Raw genomic sequence first — 16,324 nt, 5'->3', positions numbered from 1 at the left:
TTCTTCTTACTGACTTCTAAAATGTTTTCATAGCAAATATATGGGCTTTCCACACATTCAGTTTCCACCAGATTTTTTGTACTGGAATTTCTTCCAAGTCACCCTTTTTTTGGCCTGGCAATTTGGAAACTATCCAACTAACATCACCTTTCTGCTCTGCTTGAACCTGGACACATTTCTGGTGGTTCTGTCTTTTCTGTCCCGCCAGGTCTTAAAATATTTTATCAGTCCAGTTTTGCTCTTGCTTCTATCCTTGTTTCTTACACATTCATTGAAAGCTCTCCTCCAAGGAGAGTTTTCAGTCCTCAACTACAAGGGTCAGCAAGCTTCAGAACACAACACCACTTGCAGAACCAATCTAAAATGAAAACAAAACAATGTCCTTCCTTTCTTAAAACACAACATAGAAATACAAATTAAAAACTTAAAGTCATATATCACTTCACCTAAATCTCACGTTCCCAAACAGTAACATTATCAAAATTAATCACAACATATTCAATTTGAAGATGTGGTACACTTTAATTAAAAATATCTTAGATATTACTTCAGCAAATGTGGTGTGACAGGTATTTCCAATGTCAATGTGTTGAACCATTGTAACAACCAGTGACCAAATATTTCTATATTTCAAGGAGGTGTACAAAGTGCTGAAAAGGCCACATCCAGAGTACTGCAAATTGTTTTGGTCCCCTTTATTTAGGAAATATAGTGTTTCCTTGGAGGCATTCAGAAAAGCCTCAATAAGACGATCGATGGTATGGAGAGACTGTCTTATGAGCAAGGGCTCAACAGGGTGGGGCTCTCTTCACTGGAGTTCAGAAGAATGCAAAGTTCTCATCCAAACATATAGGATTTTTAAGGAGCTTAACAGAGAAAATGGTTTCCCGCATGAGAATGTCTAGGACTAGAGGGTGTAGTCTCAGAACAAAACAGCAATAATTCCAGAAGGAGAAGAAATTCTTCCCCATTTCACAGAGGGTTGTGTGTCTTTAAAGCTCTTTGCCACGGAGAACTGTGGACAGTCTTTATGTACACTTAAGATTAAGATAGATAGATTCTTGATCAGTAACTGAATCAAGGGTTATGGGAAAAGGGCAGTAAAGTGAACGTTAAAAGTATCAGATCTGCCATGATCCAATCCTACTGAATGGCGGAGCAGGGTCAAAGGGCTCTTACTATTTCTTATGATGTGAAGGTAATATCATCTTGTAATGCCCACAGGTCTCTTATTTGACTAACTATTCCAAATATTTAAGAGATAATTGAAACAAAGCAGAACAAGTTCACAAGTAGTAGAGCTGGAGAATCTGAGATAACAAGGTGTAGAGCTGGATGAACACAGCAGGCCAAGCAGCAGAGGAGCAGGAAGGCTGATGTTTCGGGGCCCAAAACTTCAGCCTTCCTGCTCCACTGATGCTGCTTGGCCTGCTGTGTCCATCCAGCTCTACACCTTGTTATCTCAGAACAATTTCACAATAGTTTCACCAACTGGAAAAGGTATTCTTGTTCTTTGTGGGTGACAGGAGATAGGTAGTCTGTGGACAGCAAAAGAGAAAAAGGATGGGATGAAGGGGAGGGGGACAGGGCTAGTCAATATGCCACTCCTGGTGCTTTTGGCAATAACCTCAAACCCATGACCTCTGGCTTCTTATCCAAATGCCATTGGAAATTGTTTTTGCTTACTTACTCTATCAAGATCCAATAATTGGTTTGCACACCTCTATCAAACCTCCTCTGGTCAATGAAAAAGTCAAGTGTTTTTTTAATATATCTTTTTTGATGTTGTGTGTATAAACAACAGGCTCTCTGTTCCTGTTAAAATTGTACCGTTTAATTTATGTTGCCACATTTCATTCTGCCTACCACAACCTATCACTTTATATTTCTCAGCATTAAATCATATCAACAATTTTAACAAGCTGTTCAGGGCGTCTTGATACCTGCCTCCACTTTCCACATTGCATATCTGAATTTTGAGTCACCTGCAAACTTTGAAATGATGTCCTGTATATCCAAGTTCAGATTTATTGTATAAGGAATATCACAGTTTAAAGTTTGAGGTTTACCAATGTACATTGTTTTGCATTATTAGTCAACTGCGCCCGTCCCCTTAATGCCATGAGCATTATTTTTACTAACAAGAGATAGGAGATGCGAGGGCAGAGTGTATTAGGACTTAGGGAAAGGAAATATCAGTCTTATTGATCCCAAATTTAAAATTCTGCTCCTGTTTTCAAATCTGTTATCTGATTCTTCCATTTCTGCAATCCATCTCAGCCCCATACCTTCAAACTAACTGGACAGAGAACGGGATAGGGAAGGCTAAGCATGGGAGGTAAGGGGGTGGGAAAGAGGCAGAGTCAGAGTCAATCAGCTGTAAAAATTGCTGTAAATAATTCTTACACAAAAGACAGCCTGCTTAGGTTACGTCTGGTGACACATTTCTAATCATATTTCTTTTAAGATTTTTTTGGTTAATTAGCCAGTCTGTGTATCTGGATACTTTTAAGGATTGCACTGCATCGAAATGCAGTTGTAGTCTCCGACCAAGGGCGACACTGAGGTGCTCTATATTGTTTGCTCATTGTGATGCTGAATTACTCTTGTGCATTCAGGGAAAATATTCAATAAAGATATTTACAACACATGTAAAGCCTCTTGTTATTTCAAAATACCTGGAACTTCATTGCATTTTCTCAATTAGAAAAGCTTATCCTATATCCAGATTGTAAATTTCAAACATCCTCATCTTCCTTTTGCACAGTTCATAGATTACAGGTCATAGAATTCCTGCAGTGTGGAAACAGGCCCTTCGGCCCCACAAGTACACACCAACTCTCATACAACTCGTTCAAGCACTTTTTTAAAACTGTCTGATGGTATGGTGTCTACTTATCTTGGAGCTCCCCAAATTCTATTAACATGTAAAAGTCTTTAATTTGAAATTTTCTATTCACACTCTGTTCCTCTTTTGTTGTTGCTATCGTCCACGGTAGTTCAAACTCCTAGTCTGACAACCTTATCTAAATTCCCTTTCCTTACCTTAGCTTAGCTTAGCTTTTTGGAAGCCCATTCTACATACTGCATTTTTCATGTTAATCCTCAGCTTCCCTTTTACCAATTTGAATCTGCACCAGTTTTAATCACGTTTTAGCTTTACTCTTTCAGTTGCCATTTAAGTAAGGACAATTATGGATGGGCAACAAATGCTGGCCAGCCAGCAACATCCACATCTCACGAATGAATGGAAAAAAAAGTCATACTTTTCATTCATTTCATGATACTCCTTTCAAGATAAGTATTCTAACGCCCTTCTCTCATTCTTCAGGTCATTAATGCAACATACTGAAATTATTGATCTCAATTTTTGAATTTTCATTTCTGTTCTTAGATCATACCATCTATCGCCAATTAAATCCAATGCCACAACCCTCCAGACATCTTATTTGGATCCCTTCAATACAGCTGATTTTAAATTGCTCCATCATTGGCTGCCTTGTTCACAGCTGCATCCATTCTAATTTCTGGAATTTACTCCTTAAATATTTCCACCTCTCCTTATTAAGCTTAAATGTCTTGAACTGAGTTTTGACCATTTGCCCGTTTAGTGCCTTACATCATTCACTATTTAATAACCCTCCTCTGAAGCAACCTGAGATTTTTTTTGCTAAATTAAAAGGTATCATATAAGTTAATGTTGTTCTGGGTGTGAAAAGCAGAGCTGAATATTTCATATACGGTATCGAAGAACTGTTTTGTTTAACAAGGCTTCTACTACTAAGTATACCTGAAACCCACTTTTTATGCCAGTCTCTTAACATTTTGAATGACAACCAATTCATGAGCAATATCTTTGAACTTTGATGCAAGTGCTCAATCTATGCTCACTTAAAACCGATATTACGGATTGAGTTTCATCCCACAAGTCTGGACTGGATTCAAATCCACAGGTGCTAGTTGAGGAAGGACATGTTAACTCACTCTTATCTACCTGATGCATTCTGTACGTCATAGCAAGTTTCACCAGTGACATCTCCTTCAATACCAATCAACAATGCCTTTTCAACTTCAGAATAGCCTGATGCAATCTTTTACACCAACTCAAAAAGACAGTTGTTCTTTTTGTAGTGGCCTCATTTTAATATTTCCATCTTAAATATGACACATTCAATAGAACTTGAGGACTGGCTGCATGGTCAGGTTTGTGTTATAGGCCTTGAACTCACAATCTGATGAAGAAGCGTGGATGCCTCTATTACACTGTAATGATGAAATCATAACTCAAAATGCAAATGGTGGACCACATTTCATCAGATTTTTTTTCCTTTTGGTTCATTGCAAATTTCAATCATTTTGATACACTAAGGCTGACTTTGCATCTGGTACCAGTAGTTATTTTTTGTTAGTTCAAATTAGCCTAGTCTCCAATCAAAAAGCATACTTTTCTAAAATGCACAGTATCACCTTGATTGCTGAGGCTTCAATTACTTCAAGTCCAACCTGTCAAATTTTTTACTATGTTTACCCTCAGGTTATCAGTTTTCTATTAAAGGAACAAAACCACCTTTCTTCTGAACAGTTAATAACTCTATATTAACATTATTGGTCTGATCCATTCCTATCATTCCCTACCTTTGGGTCAAGATTTCCCAGCTCAAGTCCCAAACCATAACCTGTCCATGGGAGTATTATATAGTCAAGCAGGTTGACTATCGGCCTTAAACCCTTCTCATTTGTCTGACAGTAGATAATAAGAGTGGGAGTTTACGGATCAGCCATCCTGCAGAAGGCAATGGTAAACCATCGCAGTACTTTGCCCATAAGCGCAGCCCAATGCAACGGAAATCTATGGCTAACTCTTGAGGCAAAAATTCATCTTTTCCTTCGGTTAATTGAGAACATGCTCTCGTCTTCATTGAAATGTTTCTCTTTAAATCAAGTTAACTGCCTTATATTAAAAACGCGAATTTTTAAAAAAAACTACTAGAATTTAAATCATGATTTTTAAAAAAAATTGAAACTGAAACATTTCAAGGAAGAATCATTCCCCGTAACTGGAATTTGTGAGATGCTGTAATCTCCATATCTGCGTGCTTCGAAATCCGTTTTGCATGTATTAGTTTCGATTGCTTATGTTAGATCAACATAGTTTCAAGTCTTGTGATACGAGTTTAGCATACTGCCTTTAGTACTGTTGGCAATATAAATGCAAATTACATTTAGTTCTAGATTTACTAAAGCTCTTATGCTTCGCATGTCAGTTTAAACTGGAGCCTTCGCATGTCTCTAGACTCTGCAAACACACTTGAAATGCTTCAGTGGCGAAAGAACATAAACTGACGGTGAATGTGGGTAGTTTGTGATATGTGCTTCATTATTCCAAGTAGTGCCACAGTTGATTCTTGTTACAAGTTTTAAGAAAAATCAATAGCGTGAAATAGCCGAATTGATTTGTTAAAGAAGCTGAAATCCAAGGGATATGAAACAGCTCCACTCAAAACAAGCGCAAATTCATCTCTTCCGGATCCTTGCGATTTAAAACGAAACTACGGGCATCCAGAGTGATTGTGGCATGCTTCTTTAACTTACGTCCAGGGCACATACGAGTTCAAAACTTATTAAACATTGTGAGAAGTCACATAATTTGCATTTGTTCACCGTCTTAAAACATGTGCCAAGAAATGCCGACTTATCATGAAAGCAGGTATGGCCCGCCAGGCACCCATTTCCATCTCAGTCAGATAAATCACCTGAACAGTCCCTCATCATGAAAACAGTTTTAAAGGGTTTATTTATTCTCTGCAATGAAACCTCTCGCCTGGAGAAGCAGCCATATCGAAATGGTACACTTACCGCCGCCGTCAGAACCACTAAATGCAGATCCCGGGGGGAGGAGGAAATGGAGCCGCACTGCTGCGTGGAACTCGTAGTTCCCCAAGCGGATCCACTTCCGTTGGCCTTCAGGAAACACTCCGCGGGATGCGAACTACAACACCCAGCAGGCTGAGCGCCAGCTGGCCGTCAAAGCAGGCAAGCGCAGACCGCCCCGCCCCGCAAACCGCAAACGAGCACGCTGATTGGTGACAACCTGGAAACCAAGGGCAACGGGCGGAGTCAACCTATGACAGGCTTGGCGTCCGTGGCTCATCAACCGTTAGCTGCGGGAGGCGCGCGCGCCCCGAAGAGCGAGTGCCTGGAGCACGCGCGACTGCAGGCGGGTGCGCGCATGCACGCGAGCCAGATTCGTTGGCTTTAAAGTGCCCCGAGGCGCACATGGTACTTCCTGTTGGGAAGAATGGAAAGCTTCCAGCTCGAGCCGGAGCCTATGCGATTCCCTGCGCGCCGCCTCTTACTCGCTGCTCCGCTAATGATGGACTGATCGCGCTCTCGCCGGGCAGACGCTGCTAATATGCTTCGGGATTAAATGGTTCCTTCACGTCGTCAGCGCTACTCGGCTTGTACCGCAGTTTCACTTTTCGGAGAAGAACAGCCTCTTCGGAAGCCAAGCGCAGCCCCTTTCTTGTTCGGGCCCTCCGAGTGAGATCGCGGACTACCCCCCCGCCACCCCTCATTCCCCCCCCCCCCCACTCCCCCCTTCCCACCCGCCCGCTGACAGTAAAACTATTCAACAAGTTGCGTTTGGATGTGCATTTGTCATGCAGAGGCTACTGGAACGGGCTTTTGTGCTTTTCTTCTGCTACACAGTCTTCAGGGTTTTCTTCGCCGCTTCTCTGCCCAGTAAGTTTCCAAACTAATGAAACAATACCTTTGTGCCTGTTTCAGTTGACGTGTTTGCAAATAAAAAAAATGTTTCTTATGAACAAAATGTTGAAGAGAGCGCTGTGTACCAGGAGCGGAAGGGTGCTGATTTGGCAAACGGCGGGATCGTTGGTTCAGTCTAGTTCTGACTGCACCCTGAGCCTAAGATGTTGCGGACGATAAATTCAGATGCTGAGATTTATTTTACATTTTGTTTCAATCCAAGTCGATGCAGCTTTCTTTTTAAAGCTATAGCCTTCCTTCCGTCTGGTGCAGAGCCAGCATGAAAACGGAATTCAGAATAAGGGTGAAGTGGAAATACTTAAGCGCCTTCTTCCTAACGGTGTAATTTTCTTTTCCATTTATTATCTTGCGCTTTAAAAAAACTGAGGGATTAACACCTGGCGGTGAAGACATTCGCTATCCAAGTCGAGTTTGGTACAAAATAAGTCTTTTCATTGCTTCTTCACTCTTGGCTGACCTTGACTGTACGGTCAGATTCCCACAATCCTAAAATTTCTGAGGAGTCTAATGGTTATATATGGTCAGCCCAGACATTGTAAGAAAAGCGAACTTGGATTTGGAATTTCCGTAGGCAATTATTTCATTAAATTTTCCGTAGTTTTAATATTTCTTATTATCTGATCTTCGAATGCCTTTTAAAAACAAAAGAAAGGAAAATATGTTGTAGCTTTCGCTTGTGTAATGATTGAGCTTATTTGGGGAGCCTGGGGAAACTGGCCGAACCCTCGGGCCGACGTGCTGTATTGTACTGTAATTACATTAAGGAGGCCGGCAACCAGGCGCATTAAGAGAACAAGGTCTGATGTCGGCTTGATTTGACAGTATTGTGAGTAGTGATTGATTGATACCGACGAACATTGGCTTAACTTGAGCCGCGTGTTTGCAGTACGATGGGGTTGATTGTTTGGCAGTGCATTGTGTTTGTTGACTTAGGACTTTATTGTGTTGGCAGTTACATTCAAAAGACAACATTTGGTAAATGCAAAGGAATATCCTTGCACAATAAAGGAGGGACGGCATTGCTTCGAGTCGACCACAGACATTTCTTTATTCGAGGAAATTCTTGAACATTTTCTGCCGAATGTTCTGCATTACGCTTCCGTCAAATGAGCAATTAATAGTGTTTGAGACCGTCTTTCTGTACAGAGACATCTCCTCCGATTTCCACTTCGGTTTTAAGCACGATGTGCAGATCCAATATGCAGTTGGCGGCACCGATTTTTTTTTCTAGTTCAAAAAGGGTAGAAATAGTAGGTAATGAAGTGGTTTAGCGGCGATTTTGGTGTTGCAGACAATAATATTTTCAAAATAAAGTTTGTGAGTCTGGATAGAACGGTAGAGGTGCTTGGCTTTGGTTGAGTCCAGGCACAGGGCATGTGCTATGTTAAATTGCCGGTCCTAGGCATTTACTTGGATTTGTCAGGAGTAATTGTGTGAGCACTTAAAGATATTGAAGAAGACGTAAGAGGCGATGGAGAATCGTCTCCATCCTTAATGAAAGATTGATGTGCTGAAGAAAGAATAGCGCCCACATCAAACAGCTTTGTAGGATAGTACAGTGAGCGGTGAAATCCACGTTCATATTTTCTCTAACGACGTTTTGCAATGACTGAAACCTTTATTAAGTTCTGCTTCCCAGTTCTCTTTCTCCATGTTATTAGCTTCAACAGCTGCCGAAATCAGAAACACACTTGCATTTTTATCGTGATTTCTTGGTTTCGTTTGCTAATACCCTCATCCCCCTTGCAGCGATCAGCATTCTCTGGAATGTACAGATCCCACATACTAAGGAGACCCCAACCTAACGATTGGTGCAGCCCGACCTGATTGTTCCTAGCGTTTTCCTTTTTAAAACATTTCCGATCGCAGGTCGCCGCGGTATTTTGGTTTTGTTCTAAAACTTGCGTCTGATTTGTCAATAACTGCGTATTTGGTTCACATTCTGGCTTATATGGAACAAAAACAGAACTCTTGGACATGTAACCAGTTTGAAAAAACCAACCTTACACATATATCCTTATCCAAAATCGTTTATTCCAACATTTTATCGACTAATATCGACAAACAAAAGCAACTTGACAATTCCCTTGCAATATCAAGTAGACAACTTTGCCAGAGATTTGTGGTTTTCAATAGTTATGCTATTTCCTTCGAGATGTCTGGAGCCACGAGGAAGCAAGTTATGGACAAAAGGCGCAATTTGTGGGCTGCATTATACTTCACAGCGTGAATTTACTAACTTGCTGATAATCTTGTTTGTTGGCTTTCAGCTAGTACGATTCTTGAATGTGGCGCATTATAAAAATATGGTCAGCAGTTCTGCTAGAGACATAATACAGACATTGAGGAATTGCTTTTGAAGTTCTTCTTTCTCAGGCGTTTGCAATCATCAGAGGCGCTAAATGATGAGGACAATGTGCCAGGAAGGTGTATCGGAAGCAAACTAGGAGGAAACTGAATTTCGTGACAGCTGCTCGTGTTTCCCCTTTTTAAAAAAAATGTCAATGATGCTTTAAAGCTCCTTGTCACAGTTTATTCTAGCCAAGAGAGAAAATCTGATCCACATAGAAGCGGGTAAAAATGCTGTTTGAACTTGTGAAGCAGTTAAATCCAATAAGTCAAGATACTCAATATTTTCTGTTGGCTTTAAATTTGATGTTACTGGCTGGCAGCAACCTACAAACAAAAAAAACCCAAGAATTTCCAATACTGTGTGCAAAACTTTCTCAGGCGCGCAGATGACCTTAAATTTTCAATAGTAACTTAAAATGTGAAGGGTTTTGTCTGCTTTTGAAACATTGACCTTAACTTGGAAACTAGTTCTGGTGGCATTTCTGTAGTATTCCCAATCTTTTAAGACCGTAGTGCACCCTCATGGTGTGGTGCTGTGTGTGTTGGTGTCTTGTAATACTGTGTAATATTACTCATTCTCTCCACAAATGTCTCCTTATGTCTTTAGTACAGTATGAACATTGAACATCCAAAAATACTGGGTTCACAAGTGGTTGAATGTTTGGCAGATTGTAAATATGGTTTATTTCCTTTTGCGATTGATTAGATTAGATAGCTTTATTTCACTGATTCCACATGTTGCTATCGGAAGCCCTTCCATCAAATGCCTGACCAGTGGGGACAGTTAATTGTTTTAATCTAATGAAAGAAAGTAAATTAAAATCAATTCATGATCTTTCTTTGGTAATAATTCAATTTTTTAAAAAAAACTATAGTTAATGCCTACTCCGTGGTTGCCAGCAACCCATCATTCACGGTAAGGAATCTTCTCAAACAAGCTGAAGTAAGCTTTACAGCGAATAAGATTAGCTGTCGTTATGCTGCCATGACATATGTGGTCTCATTTTTTCTGCCTTTTTGGTTGTTCAACGTACAACTTTTTAAACTGGTAACCATTTAAGCAAAGCATCATAAAGTCTAAAAATAGATTAATTTGAAAATATCTTCAACAATGCATACTGTTCGGGTTTGATATTTACTAACATCTAGGTTAAAAGTAAGAGACCCCACACTAATTTTAAATTTCTGTCTATTACAATCAATGAAAGCTCTGAAATGCTAATGTAATAGGGTCTGAAATTGAATTCTATGGAGCTACTGCACCTCCATAAGGTAAAACAAAAAAAATCAATTTGCCCTGCACATTTCACATTGCAAGTCTGCTTAATATGGTTTAACTAATGGTGTTTTCCAACATTTGTGAAAATTACATTTTAAGAGTAGTGCTGAAAGTTTTTTGGGTTTGATTTCACTGAGATAGGCAACATAATTTTATTTCATTCTTTATGAAAAGATCAAAATGTCACTCTTCATAGTTGTTTAAAATTTCATGCCTTTCACGTACATATTCTACATCATGAACCTGAACAAGAAACCGTTCCAAAATGCATTACAGTATATAATATTTTTATGCATTAATTGTAATATTTCAAGGACAACAGTCCAAAAATATTTCCTGCCCTTTTTTAGAGTGACAGACGGTCCTTAAAAATCTAAATTTGTTCATTTTGATAGCACAAGGCCTTAACTCTTGGCAAATGTCAACAAATCTGATCTCAATTTAATGTATTTATCCTGTAATGACATTATTCATCTAGATTTCGCTTTGGTACACTTGCTGACATTGGACGTTGCATAGAGTAAAAGAGTTGAGATGGCATGTTGAGGCTGTACGGGACATTAGTTAGGCCATTTTTGGAATACTACATTCATTTCTGGTCTCCCTGTTATAGGAAAGATGTTGCGAAACTTGAAAAGGTTCCGAAAAGATTTACAAGGATGTTGCCAGGGTTGGAGGGTTTGAGCTATAGGGAGAGGATGAATAGGTTGGGATGTTTTTCCCTGGTTGTCAGAGGTTGAGGGTTGACCTTTAGAGGTTTATAAAATCATGAGAAACAGGGATAATATGAATAACCAAGGACCATTTCCCCAGGCAGGTGAGTCCAAAAACTAGAGGGTATGGGTTTAAGGTGAGAGGGGAAAGATGTAAAAGGGATGTGAGGGGCAGTTTTTTCAGATACAGGGTGGTGCGTGTATGAAATGAGCTGCCAGAGGAAGTGGCAGAGGCTGGCACAATTAAAATGTTTAAAAGGCAACTGGATGGATATATGAATAGGAAGGGTTTAGAGGGATATAGCCAAATGCTGGAAAATGGGACTAGATTAATTTAGGGTATCTATGATTTCACCCGAAGGTTCTGTTTCAGTGCTGTACAACTCTAAGATTCTATGATTTTTGGATACTTGTTTGATTTGGTATAATGGATAGCAGCATCAGAGCCTTCACATTGAACCAGAGGAGTATATAATTTTTTTTAAAATTCCTCTTTCATGGTTTGGCATGGTTTTTAAAAATAAGCTGTTAAACAAGATAAATGTGAGGGATTTGAAGTTTAGAGTAGATACTTAGAAATCTGAAGTGCTGCAGGAAATTGTTGGACATAGGCGTAGATCAGCTTTCTCCCTGGTATAAAGCTGGGCATGTACTTAGCAGGGTGGCACTTTGATTTGTTTGGTGACTTGTATTTTAAACGCTTAGTTAGAATTGGCAGTTACTGAGCTTTTTTGATATAACTTTATTTATTTATTTATTGTTGAAAAATTTAAAGTTAACTCAAAGCAGCGAACCAAGGGAATTTGGGAGTACAGAAAATAACAATAGTAATTTATTGATACTTATATTTTGACAAAAGTAGTGTTCAAGTTGATTTACTCCAGCAGCAATATATGTTCAAGCTGGTAGGATTTTATGCTTAGAAATGAGTTTTACTTAGATGACCTAGGAATCTAACTCATCAGAATAGCGCAGAAGTGAATTTGTTGGTAAGTAAATTTATCTGTTACAGATGTACTGGATTTGACTGTTTTTTGTGATGCCTCTAGGTGGTGCACCTTAAGGTGTTGAATATGTGAGATAAAATGATTATTTACATTTACTTTGTGATATTTTTTTTTGTTTAAGGTATAGCATTTTTAATTTATTCTGAATAAATCCATGGTTTGTCTTTTAATTGTTCAGTTTCGTTACCATTCATAGTCTCTCAGAAGCTGAAGCAGTTTGTGTTTGCAGGTGTTGAGACCGGGACAGCATTCGGGCTGGGATGAGTGACATTAGTGATACACGACTGACAAACAATGGTTATTCCTGACAAATAGAATCTAACCTGCTGTCCTTGATGTTCAGTAACATTGTCATAGAATCAGAGTCCTACAGCACAGAGACAGGCCCTTCTGGACCATGCTAACCAAAATGTCCATCCACGCTAACCCCATTTCCCTGGAGTTGGCCCATATCCTTCTAAACCCTTCCGATCCATGTATTTGTCCGAATGCTTTTAAACATTGTTAATATACCAGTCTCAAGCACTTCCGCTGGCAGCTCATTCCATGTGGGTACCACCCTCTCTGTAAAAACAAAAGCTGCCCCTCAGGTTCCCATGTATTTTTTCCACCTTAAACTGATGCCCTCCAGTCCGCAATTCCCCCAACCTTGGGAAAAAGACTGAGTGCATTCACCCCATCGTTCGCTGTCATGATCTTATTCACTTATTTAGGAACTCCCCCTCAGTTTCCCACACTTTAAAGATAAAAGTCCTAGCTTGTCCAACCTTTCCCTATAACTCAGTCCCTTGAGTCTTGGCAACATCCTTGTATACTTGATCTACACTCTTTTCTAGTTTAATAACATCTTTCCTATAGCAAGATGACCAAAATTGAACACAGTACTCCAAGTGCAGCCTCACCAATATCCTGTACAACTGCAACATAACTTCTCAACTTCTATACCCAATGCCCTGACTGATGAAGGCCAGTGTGCCAAAAGCCCACCTGCACTGCCCTATCTACCTGTGACTCCACCTTCAGAGAGTCATGCATCTGAACTCCAAGGACCCTCTGTTCCACTGCATTCCTTCACAACCATTCACCGTGAAACTCCTACCTTGATGTGACTTTCCAAAATGCAACACCTCACACTTATCGATATTAAACTTAATTTGCCATTTCTTGGCACACTTTCGCAGCTGATCAAGATCCTGCTGCAGTTTCTGATACCCTTCTTCACTGTCCATGATACTGCCGATTTTAGTGTCATCTGCAAACTTACTAATCACGCCTTGTACATTCTCATTGTTATCTATGTGAATGATTTCAGTCAGCAATGGGCCCAGCACCATACCGCTGGTCACGAGCCTCCAATCCGATAAACATCCTTCCACAATTGCTGTCTGCTTCCAACCTTCAAGCCAATTGTGTACCCAATTTATGAGCTCCTCCTCAATTCCATGCAATATAACCTTTCAGAGCATTCTACCATATGGAACCTAATCAAAGGCCTTATTGAAATCCATATAGACTACATCTACCACCCTGCCCTCGTCAACCTTCCTGGTCACTTCATCAAAGAGCTCTAACAATTTATGAGGCATGATCTCCCATGCACGAAGCCATACTGACTACTCCTGATCAAACCCTGTTTTTCCAAATGCATATATATCTTATCCCTCAGAATCTTCTCAAGTAATTTGCCTGCCACAGATGTTAGGCTTACCGGTCTATAATTCCCAGGTTTTTCTTTACAGCCCTTTTTGAATAAGAGCATAATGTTCGGTACCCCCCAGTCTTCCGGAATCACACCCACGGCTAATGATGATGCAAATATATCAGCAGGGCTCTTGAATCTATCTGGGCAGGACCAGGAGATTATTCCTCCTTCATACTTTCTAATACTTCCAATGCGTCCTCTACTGTGATATGGACTGTCCCCAGGATATCGCCGCTAACTTCACCAAGTTCCCAAGGCTTCATGTCTTTTTCCACAGTAAACACAGGAGAAATAGTCATTGAGGACCTTGCCCATCTCCTGCAGTTCCACACATACACATCGACTTTTGTATCTGAGGAGTCCTGTTCTCTCTTTAGTTATTCTTTTTCCTTTAATATACTTGGAATTGCTTTGGATTAACGCTAATCTTGTCAGCAAAAGCTATCGCATGCCCTGTTTTCACCCTCCTGATTTCCTTCAATAATCAGACAGTGCAGAGATCCCCTGTGGGCATTCCCCTCAGCAATAAGTATACCGTTTTGGATACTGCTGGGGGGGATGACCTACCAGAAGAAAACCATAGTAGTCAGTTCTCTGGCACTGAGCCTGACACTGTGGCAAAGAAGGGAAGGGGGCAGAATAGAAAAGTACTCGTGGTAGGGGACTCGATAGTTAGGGGAATCGACAGGAGATTTTGTGGGCAAGATCGGGATTCCCGGAAGGTATGTTGCCTCCCTGGTGCCAGGGTCTGGGACGTCTCCGATCGGGTGTATAAAGTTGTAAAAGGGGAGGGCGAACAGCCAGAAATCGTGTTACATATTAGCACAAATGATATAGCCAGAAATAGGTTTGAGGATATAAAAAGTGATTTCAGGGAGTTAGGATGGAAGCTGCAGAGCAGGACGAACAGAGTAGTGTTCTCTGGTTTACTACCGGTGCCACGAGATAGTGAGGTGAGGAACAAGGAGCGGGCGCAGCTGAACACGTGGCTACGCAGCTGGTGTAGGAGGGAGGGCTTCAGATATGTTGATAATTGGGATGCCTTCTGGGGAAGGTGGGACCTGTACAAGAAGGACGGGTTGCATCTGAACTGGAAGGGGACCAATGTCCTGGGTGGAAGGTTTGCTCGAGTAGTTCGAGAGGGTTTAAACTAGTATGGCAGGGGGGTGGGAACCTGAGCTGTATACCTGAGGTGAGCGTTGATGCAGGTGAGGCAGTAGCAAGAGGTAGACCAGCTAGTGGGAAGGATTTTCCTGGGAAGGAACCAAGGGATCGGTTAAAGTGTGTTTGCTTAAATGCAAGGAGTATCAGGAATAAAAGTGATGAACTTAGAGCATGGATCAGTACCTGGTGCTATGATGTTGTGGCCATAACAGAGACATGGGTTTCTCATGGGCAGGAATGGTTGCTGGATGTTCCAGGGTTTAGAACATTTAAAAAGAATAGGGAGGGGGGAAAAAGAGGAGGGGGTGTAGCACTACTAATCAGAGAGGGTATCACAGCTACAGAAGCTTCCTTTGTCGAGGAAGATCTGCCTACTGAGTCAGTATGGGTGGAAATTAGGAACAGCAAGGGAGTAGTCACCTCGTTAGGGGTTTACTACAGGCCCCCCAATAGCAGCAGGGAGATTGAAGAAAGCATAGGTCGACAGATTTTGGAAAAGTGTGCACGCAGTAGGGTTGTTGTAATGGGTGACTTTAACTTTCCTAATATTGATTGGAACCTCCTTCGAGCAGAAGATTTGAATGGAGCTGTTTTTGTAAGGTGTGTTCAGGAGGGTTTCCTAACGCAGTACGTTGACAGGCCGACGAGGGGAGAGGCCATTCTAGACTTGGTGCTCGGAAACGAGCCAGGGCAGGTATCAGATCTTGTGGTGGGAGAGCATTTTGGTGATAGTGACCATAACTGCCTCACATTCTACATAGCTATGGAGAAGGAGAGGATTAGGCAGAATGGGAGGATATTTAATTGGGGAAGAGGAAACTATGATGCGATTAGACATGAGTTAGGAAGCATGGACTGGGAGCAGTTGTTCCATGGTAAGGGAACTATCGACATGTGGAGACGGTTTAAGGAACAGTTGTTGGGAGTGATGAGTAAATATGTCCCTCTGAGACAGGCAAGAAGGGGTAAGATTAGGGAACCTTGGATGACGAGAGCGGTGGAGCTTCTAGTGAAAAGGAAGAAGGTAGCTTACATAAGGTGGAGGAAGCTAGGGTCAAGTTCAGCTAGAGAGGATTACATGCAGGCAAGGAAGGAGCTCAAAAATGGTCTGAGGAGAGCCAGGAGGGGGCACGAGAAAGGCTTGGCAGAAGGAATCCGGGAAAACACAAAGGCATTTTACACTTACATGAGGAATAAGAGAATGGTCAAAGAAAGAGTAGGGCCGATCAGGGATAGCATAGGGAACTTGTGTGTGGAGCCTGAGGAGGTAGGGGAAGCCCTAAATGAGTTTTTTGCTTCTGTCTTTACGAAAGAAACGAAC

At 41.0% G+C, this 16,324-nt stretch overlaps 2 protein-coding genes across 7 annotated transcripts in view; one reads left to right on the top strand and one right to left on the bottom strand.

Annotated features, from left to right (window-relative positions):
- Window positions 1-6,533, bottom strand: part of fhit (fragile histidine triad diadenosine triphosphatase) — a 985,246-nt gene extending 978,713 nt beyond the window's left edge. For 2 of the 5 annotated variants that reach the window (XM_059649947.1, XM_048547335.2), the window contains exon 1: window positions 5,857-5,966. The gene's annotated coding sequence lies outside the window, so the exon portion shown is untranslated. Of the gene's footprint in view, window positions 1-5,856; window positions 5,967-6,356 lie in introns of those variants that run through there. The other 3 variants (XM_059649946.1, XM_048547336.2, XM_048547339.2) reach the window with 3 other exon arrangements.
- Window positions 6,234-16,324, top strand: part of LOC125460192 (receptor-type tyrosine-protein phosphatase gamma-like) — a 693,348-nt gene continuing 683,257 nt past the window's right edge. The window contains exon 1 of one of the 2 annotated variants that reach the window (XM_059649945.1): window positions 6,234-6,741. In XM_059649945.1, the coding sequence (XP_059505928.1) occupies window positions 6,660-6,741 (82 nt within the window). In that variant the 5' untranslated portion in view covers window positions 6,234-6,659. The remainder of the gene's footprint in view (window positions 6,742-16,324) is intronic. The other variant, XM_048547332.2, reaches the window with a different exon arrangement.

Source organism: Stegostoma tigrinum, chromosome 11 (assembly GCF_030684315.1).
Source record: "Stegostoma tigrinum isolate sSteTig4 chromosome 11, sSteTig4.hap1, whole genome shotgun sequence".
Taxonomy (NCBI): Eukaryota; Metazoa; Chordata; class Chondrichthyes; order Orectolobiformes; family Stegostomatidae; genus Stegostoma; species Stegostoma tigrinum.
This window is presented reverse-complemented; position numbering and strand designations above follow the sequence as displayed.